General features: G+C 39.1%; 1 protein-coding gene and 1 long non-coding RNA gene across 5 annotated transcripts in view; one reads left to right on the forward strand and one right to left on the reverse strand.

Moving 5' to 3' along the window:
- The window catches only part of sppl2 (signal peptide peptidase-like 2), a 16,126-nt gene continuing 3,505 nt past the window's right edge, over nucleotides 1-12,621 (forward strand). Inside the window, exons 1-15 of one of the 2 annotated variants that reach the window (XR_001518341.3) lie at nucleotides 1-137; nucleotides 701-817; nucleotides 2,127-2,309; nucleotides 3,183-3,272; nucleotides 3,670-3,809; nucleotides 4,012-4,154; nucleotides 5,133-5,229; nucleotides 6,226-6,342; nucleotides 6,435-6,516; nucleotides 8,302-8,376; nucleotides 8,473-8,535; nucleotides 9,824-9,923; nucleotides 10,011-10,088; nucleotides 11,079-11,314; nucleotides 12,194-12,284. Coding sequence is in view for 1 of the 2 variants with exons in the window: in XM_007236323.4 (XP_007236385.3) it covers nucleotides 90-137; nucleotides 701-817; nucleotides 2,127-2,309; nucleotides 3,183-3,272; nucleotides 3,670-3,809; nucleotides 4,012-4,154; nucleotides 5,133-5,229; nucleotides 6,226-6,342; nucleotides 6,435-6,516; nucleotides 8,302-8,376; nucleotides 8,473-8,535; nucleotides 9,824-9,923; nucleotides 10,011-10,088; nucleotides 11,079-11,239; nucleotides 12,194-12,382 (1,683 nt within the window). In the remaining variant the exon portion in view is untranslated. Of the gene's footprint in view, nucleotides 138-700; nucleotides 818-2,126; nucleotides 2,310-3,182; nucleotides 3,273-3,669; nucleotides 3,810-4,011; nucleotides 4,155-5,132; nucleotides 5,230-6,225; nucleotides 6,343-6,434; nucleotides 6,517-8,301; nucleotides 8,377-8,472; nucleotides 8,536-9,823; nucleotides 9,924-10,010; nucleotides 10,089-11,078; nucleotides 11,315-12,193 lie in introns of both variants that reach the window. The other variant, XM_007236323.4, reaches the window with a different exon arrangement.
- LOC125803976 (uncharacterized) lies at nucleotides 10,178-10,843 on the reverse strand. Of its 3 annotated transcripts, XR_007440457.1 has the most exons (5): nucleotides 10,785-10,843; nucleotides 10,676-10,730; nucleotides 10,460-10,567; nucleotides 10,271-10,351; nucleotides 10,178-10,216 (listed from the first exon to the last, which is right to left on the reverse strand). It is a non-coding gene; the product is annotated as an uncharacterized LOC125803976 (long non-coding RNA). The 3 variants fall into 3 exon arrangements; XR_007440455.1 differs by lacking the exon at nucleotides 10,785-10,843 and having other exon boundaries at nucleotides 10,676-10,764; XR_007440456.1 differs by lacking the exons at nucleotides 10,271-10,351; nucleotides 10,785-10,843 and having other exon boundaries at nucleotides 10,178-10,243; nucleotides 10,676-10,764.

The raw sequence follows: 12,621 nt of genomic DNA on the forward strand, positions 1-12,621 counted from the left end.
TCGGACCAATAAGACGCCGCGGTTAGCTCGGGATCGGGATCTGTGGCCGTGCCTCAGTGCAGATGGAGGAAGAACAACAGTAAGACAGTATGAGATTAATGCGGAGCCTCATCTGGACAGCTCTGTTCATTAAACAGGTACTGACACCACACAGCACAGACACGTTCAGTCTACTGGTCAGTTACGCTGAAGGAAATATGTAGATAAGGACAAATAAACACAGATTCGCTTTAGTTTAGATGAAGGTTAGCTCATCCTGTTAACATGCTAACGCTAGGAGACAGGATGAAGCCTTCAGGCCCCGAAACCTTTAAACCTGATTTACAGCTTTATATATAATGTTTAGTTAATTATATTATGAAGGGCGAAAAGAGAATTAAGACTGTCTGATAAAATACTCTTAACACGGAGTTGAAGTTAGGGTTTTCCAGTTTTCCTTTCCACCTTAAATAATCCTCTGACTGCTGCACTATTTAAGGTGGAATGAAAAATTCGCACAGAAACAAAGAACTTTACCGTTTGTAAGTTTAGTGAATTATTTAGTTAACTAGTTTACTTACTGATTATGTATTATCCACTGTAAATTATTGAGCAAGTTTACATTTTAGTATCTGTTATAAATTGTTAAGGATCCACTGACTTATTCAGTGTTATTAATTGTGAAGTAAATTTGTTCAGCTAGCTGTGTTCTCGTCTGCAGGCTGTGGGAGAATATGGCATGGCTCATTTTAGTGAGTGGGGAAAGAGTAAAGGGAAGGATTACTGCATCTTCTTCAACTCTCAGTGGGCTCGGCTACCTCAGGACCTTAATAAAGCAGTAAGTTATTCAACTTCTCTACAAATACACATGCTTACCTTGCTGTAAACACAAACATAAACTAATTGCCAGCTAATTGCAGGAGTGGCTAAGTGGAATAGCAGTGTTAGCTTAGCATCTCCTGTTGTACATTAAAGTATCATACAGCAGATGCCAGTAGTCCTGCAGATATGATGTCCCAAAAAGATTGTGCTTAACAATAACATTTTCATTTTAAGACCATTTATGCCCTCATATAATAATCTTACACTAGTATTTGAATGCAGTTACACCCTTTCAAAGAGCAGTAAGCTTTTAATGAGTAAGAATATTAAGGCATAACAACGTGCCAAGGGTCTCTGAGGGGTCCAGCTGACTCCGGTGGGTACTAAGTGGGTAGCCTTACAAATTGGGGAGAAAATTGGAAAAAAATTGTATATATACAGTTCTGGAAAATAATAAAAAACAACTTAAAAATGAGAAGTTTCTTTAACTTTACCAAATTGAACACATCTGGAATATAATCAAGAGGAAGATGGATGATCTAATTGGCAATATTAAATGTTGTCCGAAGTTTATATATAAAAAAAACAATGTTCGTTTTACTCAATAATATACCTATAAATAAGAGAATCTGATTCAGAAACTGAGGTGCTCTCTTTATTTTTTCCAGAGATATACTGTATTATAAGCCACTCTATTAATGAATGTCTATTTCCTTGTATATTTTCTGGTGTATTTTTATACATAAGGCACACCAGATAACAAGGCACATTTTAAATGACAATAGTAAGGAATAAGGGTGTTACACAGTAATGTACACACATTGCTCTCATGAAAACTGTTAATTTGGGCGAGTAAAGTGCTTCAGTTTATTCACAGTAAGCTTAGATTTCCAATATTGTCAACAGAGTGTTAGCAGCAGCGCTAGCCACTGTTAGCAGGGTTTAGCGCTAGTAAATCATCAGCTAGTAAATCATCACCTGACTGGTAGAATTTGTTCATAATGCACACTGATGTTTGGAAGTGTGCCTTATAGTGTGAAAAATGTGGTAAAAACAAAGGACATCAGTAATGTTTATGGGCTCGTCGCACTAAGAAGCCCCAATGGGCAACATTGAGATCAACATAAATCATTAAGGTCATGTTCATATATTGTAAAAAATGTAATTATCATAATTATCATGAAAGACCAAGATGCCAGACATGTCTTGGCTAATTGACTATATCTGAGGGCAGGTCTTAATTTCCTGTACCTGTATTTATGATCTTAATCAGTGTATGGTGTGTATGTATATTATATATACTGATTTTCTGTGTGTTTGTTCAGTCTCGTCTGCTGGCGTATGACTTGACAGCTTCAGTGCTGTGTTCTGCCTCTGATGTGCCGGAAGGCGGCTTCCCAAATCGGATCCCCATGGTGCTGCGTGGGAATTGTACCTTCTATGAGAAAGTGCGTCTGGCGCAGATTAACGGAGCCAAAGGCCTGCTGATCGTCAGCAAGGACCGGCTGGTGAGGACTCTGGGGAGTGTGAGGGTAGCAGATGGGTGTGAGGGTAACGGTTTACAAAGAATTAATGTAAATAGGCATTTCATATAGAACTGTTATTTAGCTTTTCAAGGTGTTGCTTGAACAGTGTTGAATAAAATAATATTTACCTTTCTCTCTACTGGGACTATTTACAGTTTAATTAACTAATAAATACACCCACCAGTTTTCTTTTTTTTTTTTTTTTTTTATGAAAAATACCTTATCTACTCAGTAAATCTCTGATATTAGAATGAAAAACAGTGTTTAATGATTCTTTGTTCTTCAAACTAGCTCACAAGATCTCAACAGTAAAACCACTGAAACTCTAGAAAGAACATTTTCCCTATAGTATATGGTGTTATTTTCTACTAAATAATAATCTGTATTTTATCATAACCAATATTTAGCATTTTTTATGATCTTTTGGCTAATTCTTTCCAATGATTCATATGTAACTATGGGTAAAATCCATATGTGCTGTGTTTACTTTGGCCGAGATAAGCTTCGGGGCCACTTCTTGAAATTGGTACAAAATATAGTACACCTACTCAGTATTTTGATGACTATTTGAGACACTTGTGCACTCCATGAGGGCTGACTGTGTGTTTTAACTACTGACAGGAACATATGGTGGCTGTTCAAGGTTTGGGAGCAGTCGTCTTGTTTTACTGTGTGTTGGCCCCTGAGCATGTACACTATACACTTTGTGATTTCTGTAAAGGCCTTTATGATATGGTTAAGTGGGTGTTACTGAATTGACTGCTCTATTATTGTGAGTTTTCTACTAGACCTTCTTCACTGTTCAGACGTTTAAACTGAAGATTATGAGTAACTTTTTTTTTTTTTTTTTCTTAGATCCCGCCCTTTGGAAACAAGACGCAGTATGAGGAGATTGATATCCCAGTGGCTTTGCTGAGCTATGCTGACATGCTGGACATAAGCAAGGTGACCTTTCTTTTTGTGAAAAAGGTTTATAGCAACATTATGTAGCAGCTTTATATAGCATCAAATCTGTGTTGATAGTACACAGACTAAAAAAAGAGAAAAAATCCTAACTGCATAACTCTTCATAACCTGCATAAAAGTCCTTTGTGGAAATGGTTTTAGTGCCTCAGTCCACATGCTTTTTTTCACTGTCAGTGACCATTCTTTATCTCTCAGCTTGTCTAAAAAATGTATATATATATGTAAAGCTTGTCCATAAGTGGAGGTTCAAAGTGCTTCACTTCCCAACTGTAGGGGGAGCCCACAAGCAGACATTACCTATTTTCACATAATGCTGCTTTAGGTGCTAACACATTTTTGAACCATCACTAGATAACGGCATATGTGTTCCTAACAGAGTTTTGGAGAGCAGTGGCAGGTCGCGATGTATGCCCCCAATGAGCCAGTGGTGGACTACAACATGGTGATCATCTTCCTGATGGCAGTAGGGACAGTGGCAGTGGGAGGATACTGGGCTGGCAGCAGGGACATTAAGAAGTAAGTACTCTTTATATACAGCCTTGTTTGTACATTAGGCATGTCCAGCTCCCGTGGTTGTGCTGTGGTCTTTCTCCACTACAGTATAGATCATGTCTGTTTGAGAAATTAAGTAACTAAAGTGGTAGAAGATGAGTATTCCTTAAGGTGTGTGTGTGTTTCATATGTGAGGTTCCTGAGTGTTTCTGTGTGTGTTTTACAGACGCTACATGAAACATAAGCGAGATGACAGTACGGAGAAGCAGGATGAGGAAACTGTGGACGTTACCCCTATCATGATTGCTGTATTTGTGGTGATGTGCTGCTCCATGCTGGTGCTCCTGTATCTTTTCTACGATCACTTGGGTAAACACCCCCCCCCCCCCCACACACACACACACACACCAGCAGACCTCTGATATCCGGGGCCGTTATCTACTGAAATGGCATCTGATTAGATCATGTTAACTAGGATCTGATCAGTGCGTAACATACATAAGGCCCTTGCATTAATCTGTCATGTCAAACCTGTGACCCCTGTGAAACAACCATTTTCCTCATCAGTTTGTTTACTGTAGATAAAATGCATAGCTTGTTGCTGTCTGTTACTGACAAACGGTAATTTTAAATGATAATTGATTGATTTTCTTAAAATTCAGGGTAATAAATTTCTGAAAAAATGAAGAAAATAATTGTATTTAGCATGATTTCCTTTATTGGTTGTGATAGATGAGCTCCATCCTCATCCCCAACTTTCCAAAACTCATCCACAACTTTTCAACTAATCCCTAACTCATCCTCACCTTATTACAGTATCATCCAGCTATTGATGTATGAACAACAAAACACAGTTGCACTGCTCTACAGCTCAATAAAGGGGGGGCTTTATACCCACACCTAGCATTAGGCATGGTGCCAATAGGTACATGTTGTTGAAAGTATTGGGTTATTTCGGCATATTTTGTTTGTAATAATAATAATAAGAAGAAGAAGAAGAGCAGCAACAATAACAACAACAACAACTGCAGGAAAAAAGATTTTACTTTTGACTTCTGTACTTTTCTATTGATATCTCTCAAAGTATTGAATTAACTGTATGTTGCAGCAAATTGTAGTAGTAACCGCATGAGCACATAGCGGAGAACAGATCTGTAATATATAGCCTTATAATCAACATGCTGATTGTCTCACAGATGCTGATAACTCTTTATTGAATGATTTAGAATATTGTGGTGTTTGGTGGTATATATGTTGTTTTAATTAATAATTGAATTACTCAGGCCTTCTCCTTTGTGTTGTTCATGTTCTTGCTAATGTGTGTGTGTGTGTGTGTTGTGTTTGCAGTGTATATGATCATCGTGATCTTCTGCCTGGCGTCTTCTGTGGGTCTGTACAGCTGCCTCTGGCCTTTTGTCCGCAGAATCCCATTTGGGAAATGCAGGTGAGAGACAGAAATGCCTGTTCAGGATTTTAGCCATGTCTCTACAGCACTAATCCACCAACAAATCAATTCACAAGTACAGACCAAAGGTGCTGATTTAAGCATATTATGTGTTTTAGTCCCTGTTTATAGACAGTATTGTGCACTTTTCACACACTAAACCTGGGATATACTATGTTTCCCACTAATGTATTGACTCCCTTGTTCATATATGACTCTATTATAGGGAAACTACTAGATCAACTTTATGCAAATTTCCACTTTGGCTTTTGTTCACCCTGAGCCGGTTTAATGTGCACACCTGACTTGGGCTTTACAGTGTTAGAAATCTCAATGTTTACAAGAGCATGAATGAACATTGTGTAATATGCACATGCAGTTAACACCATACTAATTGGTAAATATATATTAAATAATCATCTTGTGATGGATGTCAATTAGTTTTTACTCTGATGATGAATAATGTATGATGTATCATATTTAGTAAAAGACAGAACAGCATGCAAATACTGCAGCTGGTTTTACCATAAACCCAAAAAACATCTCTCCTGTATGAGCTATAAGTATTTTGAGACCTTAGAATTATTTTCATAATCCCCCTGGTGAGGGTTCTGAAATCTTAACGCATTGCCTCCATGTGATTTGTGTTTGTGATTCTGCATCACTGCAGTTTAAATATGTTAATATGTGGGTGGGAACAGAACAATGTGTTAAAGTCAGCAAATACAGAGAGGTGTGTGAGTGTGCGCATGCACAGTGGGTCACTCGAGCAGACCAGTGCAGCTGTTTGCTGTCCAAAATAAATGATCACTTTTTTGGTTACCTGTATATAAGTATCGTGAGACACATTAACACCCAATGAGAAAAATGTGCTGTTTTAATCTCATGCAAAAGATCTCATCACCCCCTAGATTCTATTACTTGTTATTTGCTGCAAGAGAAGATTTATTGTATTGATGAAATATTGATGAAAGTTGGTATTTGTGTGTTGAATAGGATTCCAGAGAATAACCTGCCATATTGTCACAAGAGGCCACAGGTGCGAATGCTGCTGCTGTCTGCATTCTGTGTGAGCGTGAGCGTCACATGGGGTGTGTTCAGAAATGAGGACCAGTACGTATACTCTCTCCTTCTCCCTTTCTCTCACACACACAAACCTACATACAGTAATACTTATCTGCTTTGTGTGTGTGTGTGTGTTGCAGGTGGGCATGGGTGTTGCAGGATGCACTGGGCATCGCATTTTGCCTCTACATGCTGAAAACTATCAGATTGCCAACATTTAAAGTGAGTTCATTCAAAACATTACACAATATATTCTGACATACCAAGTGATGGGATAGCAGTTTGTACAGTTGTGTTTAAAATGATTTAACCCCCATTGCAGTAAAGTGTTTTTCTTTTTAGGAAATTGTTAGTTGTATGCCATATGTAATGGGACACAAACCTAACACGCTAAGTTTAACATTTATTTTTTAACTTGTTCGCAATCAGATTAAATAATAGACAAATGCAACTTCAATTATGACATTTTTTTCTAGTATACAAACATCCTTTATGTGATTTCCTCATTGACAAAAGTATTCAACCCCTTTAAGATTAACACACTCAAGAACATATGTTTCAATCAGGTGTTTTCAGGTATTGAAAACACCTGTAGATGTGAACAGAACCACAACAATCGGCAATTTAGGCAGATTTTAAAGGACTTAGACACTCAGCTTTTCCTTCTGGACAGTTAATGGTCTCTTTGCAACATGGTGAACATTTTAAGAGACACATTTCAATGATTCACAAGTTTGAAGGCACAGTGAAAACACTACCTGGACGTGGCAGAAGGAGGATGCTGTCGGCGACTGCTGTCCAGAACCTGAAACCAAAGGTGGAGAAAAATCCCCAGCTGACAGCTGAGAAACTGCTACAGGACTTGTCAGAGGGAGGTACTCAGGTTTCGGCCCAGAAAATAAGGCCCACGCTGCAAGATGAAGGCCTCTGTGTCAGAACTCCCAGGCCAGTCCCCCCCAAAGTGTAAGAAGAGTTGACTCCAGTATGCTAAAAACAATGTGGACAAACCACAAAGGTTTTGGTGACCTGTACTCTGGAGCGACGAGACAATATTGGAATGCTTTGGGCCTGTAGCTCAGCGATATGTCTAGAGGAGGAAGAACGAGGCTTACACAGAAAATAACACCTTGCCTTCTGTGAAGCATGATGGTGGGTCAGTCATGCACTGGGACTGCTTCACTTCTTCAGGTACAGGTAATCAGCAAAGCAGCCCCAGACCATCACACTACCACCACCATGTTTTACGTTCAGTATGATGTTCTTTTTCTGAAATTGTATTAGTTGTACGCTAGATGTAATGAGACACACACCTTTCAAAAAAGTTCCACTTTTGTTACACCAACTCATCCCTAACAATATTTATCTAATATTTAAGTCATGGGGATCATCAAAATGTTTGTTGCCAAATGTGAAACGGGCCGTTGTGTTCGCCACTTCTTATTTCACATCTGAAGGCTATTATTACTGTCAAAGAAAGTTGTACTAAGTACTAATGTATGTGACTAAGAGGTTGAACAATTTTGTCGACGAGGAAATCACAAAAAGGACATTTGCTGGTATATTAGAAAAAATATTATTGTAATTTAAGTTGAATTTGTCTATTATGTATGTCCTTGTTTGATCTGATTGTGAACAAGATCAAAAATAAATGTTTAACCTGCAAAACACTTCACTGCAGTGGGGGTTGAATAATTTTGAACACAACTGTAAATTGATCAGATCACATCTGCATAGGTTGTGATGTGTTATCTTGTGAGTAAAGCTCATGGCATGTCAGTGTACATTACATTATTTACATACAGTATATTACATTTCTAAGAATGTCAAATTTCAGAAGTGAATAACGTCTAAGTATGAACTGTATTATAAATAAGTATCAATAGAGAATGTATACAGTAAATAACAAATGCTGATTATATGACATTATGTTATGAGAGCATAAGACTGTGGTGTTTAGGACGGATCTGGAGTCTGAATCTTTTGCTAAATGTCAATGTTCTCCTGCAGGCCTGCACTTTACTGCTGGTGGTTCTGTTTGTCTACGATGTTTTCTTTGTGTTTATAACACCCTTCTTTACAAAGGTATGTTTCATTTAATCAGATATTGTGTTACATCAAAATGAATAAACTGATATGTAAACAATTTGTTTGTAACCTGTATATTGTGTTTGTGTGCAGAGTGGAGAGAGCATTATGGTAGAAGTAGCAGCTGGTCCCTCAGGCTCATCAACACATGAGAAGGTAACTTGTCATTTTGAGCGTGCATGCATGTGTGTGTGTGTGTGTGTAGCATAATCACAATAAAAAGTAATCTTTGTGCAGCTTATAAAAAAACTCAATATATAGGCATTAATGTCTAAACCACCGGCACCAAACCCCTAAATGTCCAAATTGAGCACAGCTTGTCATTTTTCCAAAATGCCATGTGACTTGTTAGTGTTACTAGGTCTCAGGTGTGCAAAGGGAGCAGGTGAGTTCAATTTTGTAGTACAGCTCTCACACTCTCTCATACTGGTCACTGAAAGTAACACCATAGCACCTCATGGCAAAGAACTATATGAGGATCTTAAAAGATGAATATTTGCTCTACAAGAAGATTGCCAACACCCTGAAACTGAGCTGCAGCACAGTGGCAAAGATCATTCAGCGTTTTAAAAGAGCCTTGCGTTGGTTATCCAAAGAAGCTGAGTGCACTTGCTTAGCGTCATGTCCAAATGCTGTTTTTGAAAGATAGGCGCAGGAGTGCTGTCAGCATTACTGCAGAGATTCAAGAGGTGGGGGGTCAGCCTGTCAGTGCTCAGACCATACGTCACACACTACATCAAATTGATCTGCATGGCTGTCACCCCAGAATGGAGCCTCTTCTGAAGTCTGTACACGACAAAGCCAGAAAACAGTTTGCTGAAGGCATATCAACAAAAGACATGGATTACTGGAACCATGTCCTATGTTCTAATGAGACCAAGAAAAAATTGTTGGGTACAGATGGTCTCAAGGATGTGTGGTGGCAATCAGGTGAAGCATACAGTATGTATATACATATGTATATTCACACATGTATATTTTTGTGTGTACCCCAGCTTAAATATTAGTAGTAGTGGTAGTATTTCTATGCATAGTTTAATGCATTAGCTATTGATTATCTGAATCCTATTCCAGTATCAAGTATTTGTTTTAACCACAGTGTTCAGATCACAATCTAATGCCCACAAGGTGCGGTTAACAGACATTATTGCGCAGCTGGCAGCACAGAGAAGAGTTCTTACAAAGTACATGATAGTTAAGTAGAGTCTTCATTGTGGAACCATTTTACATAATATCTGAAACAAAATAAAACTCTTACGAAAGCACTTTGTTTTACTGGTTGGAGAACATTTAACTCACTATAAAAGTTATTTTACATCAGGGTTGTTGTTATTATCAATTATGAATATTATTTAAAAAAATATATATTGCAACATCTGGAACTGTAGGTAAATTGTATGTGTGTTGAGTCGATTGTGTTTGTGTGTGTTTGTTTCTTACTCAGCTGCCAATGGTTTTAAAAGTTCCACGGCTAAACTTTTCTCCACTGGCACTGTGTGACCGGCCCTTCTCCCTGCTGGGCTTCGGGGACATTCTGGTGCCAGGTAATACCCCTAGTGCTCTTAAGTTCTATAACATTGTTACAGATCAGTTTAACAGATCAGTATGTTGTGTGTGTTTTTTCGCTGCAGGCCTGCTGGTGGCGTACTGCCACAGGTTTGATATCCTCATGCAGTCTTCACGTATATATTTTCTGGCCTGCACTGTAGGTGAGCTCCTATAACACCTTACAACCTCTTCACATCCAACACACATCTCTCTGTCTATTATAATCGTTTAGCCCTGCATCAGTTTATCCCACACATTCAACCTACAGCAGTTTATCCACACATTCAGTCTACAGCAGTTTATCCACACATTCAGTCTACAGCAGTTTATCCACACATTCAACCTACAGCAGTTTATCCACACATTCAGTCTACAGCAGTTTATCCACACATTCAGCCTACAGCAGTTTATCCACACATTCAGTCTACAGCAGTTTATCCACACATTTAACCTACAGCAGTTTATGCACACATTCAGCCTACAGCAGTTTATCCACACATTCAGCCTACAGCAGTTTATCCACACATTCAACCTACAGCAGTTTATCCACACATTCAGCCTACAGCAGTTTATCCACACATTCAGTCTACAGCAGTTTATCCACACATTCAGCCTACAGCAGTTTATCCACACATTCAGTCTACAGCAGTTTATCCACACATTTAACCTACAGCAGTTTATGCACACATTCAGCCTACAGCAGTTTATCCACACATTCAGCCTACAGCAGTTTATCCACACATTCAACCTACAGCAGTTTATCCACACATTCAGTCTACAGCAGTTTATCCCACACATTCAGCCTACAGCAGTTTATCCACACATTCAGCCTACAGCAGTTTATCCACACATTCAACCTACAGCAGTTTATCCACACATTCAGTCTACAGCAGTTTATCCACACATTCAACCTACAGCAGTTTATCCACGCATTCAGTCTACAGCAGTTTATCCCACACACAGACTACAGCTTATAAATGAAAACAGTGTGATGTTCTAATATATGTTGTAATAAGAGATACAATAGATTATATGCATTTTACATATTTACCAATGTTTTTTGCAATTTTCTTTTACAGATAAGTTTAATATGTGCCCTCTTACTATCAGTGTCATAACGTGTGTTTGTGTGTGTGCACTTGCTTGTTTAGGTTATGGTATTGGCCTACTGATAACGTTCGTGGCTCTGGCTCTGATGCAGATGGGGCAGCCTGCTCTGCTTTACCTGGTGCCTTGCACTCTCCTCACCAGCCTGGCGGTGGCGCTGTGGCGCAAGGAGCTGCCCCTTTTCTGGACTGGGAGTGGATTTGTGGTGAATAACAGTTTGATATGAGTGCCTTCCTCACTCGGGACAGTTCTAGAGTTTTATACAGTAACTAGAATCACAGTTGAGTAAAAAAAACCCACGTGTCTGTCTTCATGCCTCTCTCTCTGTCTCGCTCTGTCTCGCTCTCTCTCTTCGTCTATTGCTCATTTTTAGTGTGGGTGCTTCTCTCTTTTCCTTTGTGTGTCACTGGGGTTTATCGGTCTGCTTTAGTTTTTCTTCTAACTAATCAATTAAGATTTAATCAAAGTGATCTTAAATGGTTTGGTGTTAAATGCTCTATTCTAGAGAAATGTATTGGCACCATGCTTAATGACACACACAGGCTCTGCAGCATTGAGCTGTGGAGCAGTAGAACTGTGTTCTCTGGAATGATGGTGCTCCATTCAATACTTGAGTTGGGGAGACGGTTAGAGAAGGTATCCCAATAATTTTGTCTTGCACCTCATGCTTGTCTTCAGCTTTTTCCATGCGAGCGCAGCCTTGTCCCCTACTTGGCTCATGCTTATGAGGTCCTTGAATTTGCAGTTTTAAGTTGATTTGGTAAACTCTGATCAGAACTAAACTACCTTTTGTTATCTTATTTCATCTCATCTGGAAGACAGATTTAATCTGGATTTGGTGTGACTCCGAGTGTATACATTAAGAGTGGACAAGTTATAATGTAGAAATGGAATTCCAAAATACAATCATTAAAACAGGCAAAGAAGGACATTTACTACTGGCTCTGACCTCAACCATTGCTTTTAAATCAGCTGTATTGGTCACGCCCACTTCCAGCTTAAACCAGAATACAGATGTAGACGAGGTTTTCTGTTGCTTCTCTTGTGTCTTAGACTAAATCAGGGTGTTCTCTACATGAGTGTATTATTCTGGCTAAATTTTAAAAGAACTGTAGCGCCCCCTGCTGTTTCTTATTTTTTTTTTCCCTCTCCTGCTCAGCCTCCTCCTATAGTCATGGCACCAATCAACTGCACCCAGACTCCAGTTCCGCCAACAGAAGAAACCGCAGTCAATCCCGAGACTCAAATCTCTGAAGTCACAACCAGTCAGAGTGAAGACCCGCCTCCTGCTGCCCAGGCAGAGGAGGTTTCTCACCTCACAGAAGAACCAGCCAATAAATCAGAGTGAAGGACTAAAGGGACGACAATTTCTTAATCAAAAAGTTATTATTTTTTCTTTTTAAGTCAGAAACCGTTCTGATGCTGTTAACTACGGACAAGCATTACAATCATCTCAGTTCTTTGAGGGTGGAGGAGCCGGGGGGTAATGTTCAAGAGTGGGTTGTATTTTAAACCATGCACCGTGGATCATCCTGAAGATGATGATGATCATCAGGACAGACACAGATGGAGGTTCTGGATCTGCTG

Source organism: Astyanax mexicanus, chromosome 8 (assembly GCF_023375975.1).
Source record: "Astyanax mexicanus isolate ESR-SI-001 chromosome 8, AstMex3_surface, whole genome shotgun sequence".
NCBI lineage: Eukaryota > Metazoa > Chordata > Actinopteri > Characiformes > Acestrorhamphidae > Astyanax > Astyanax mexicanus.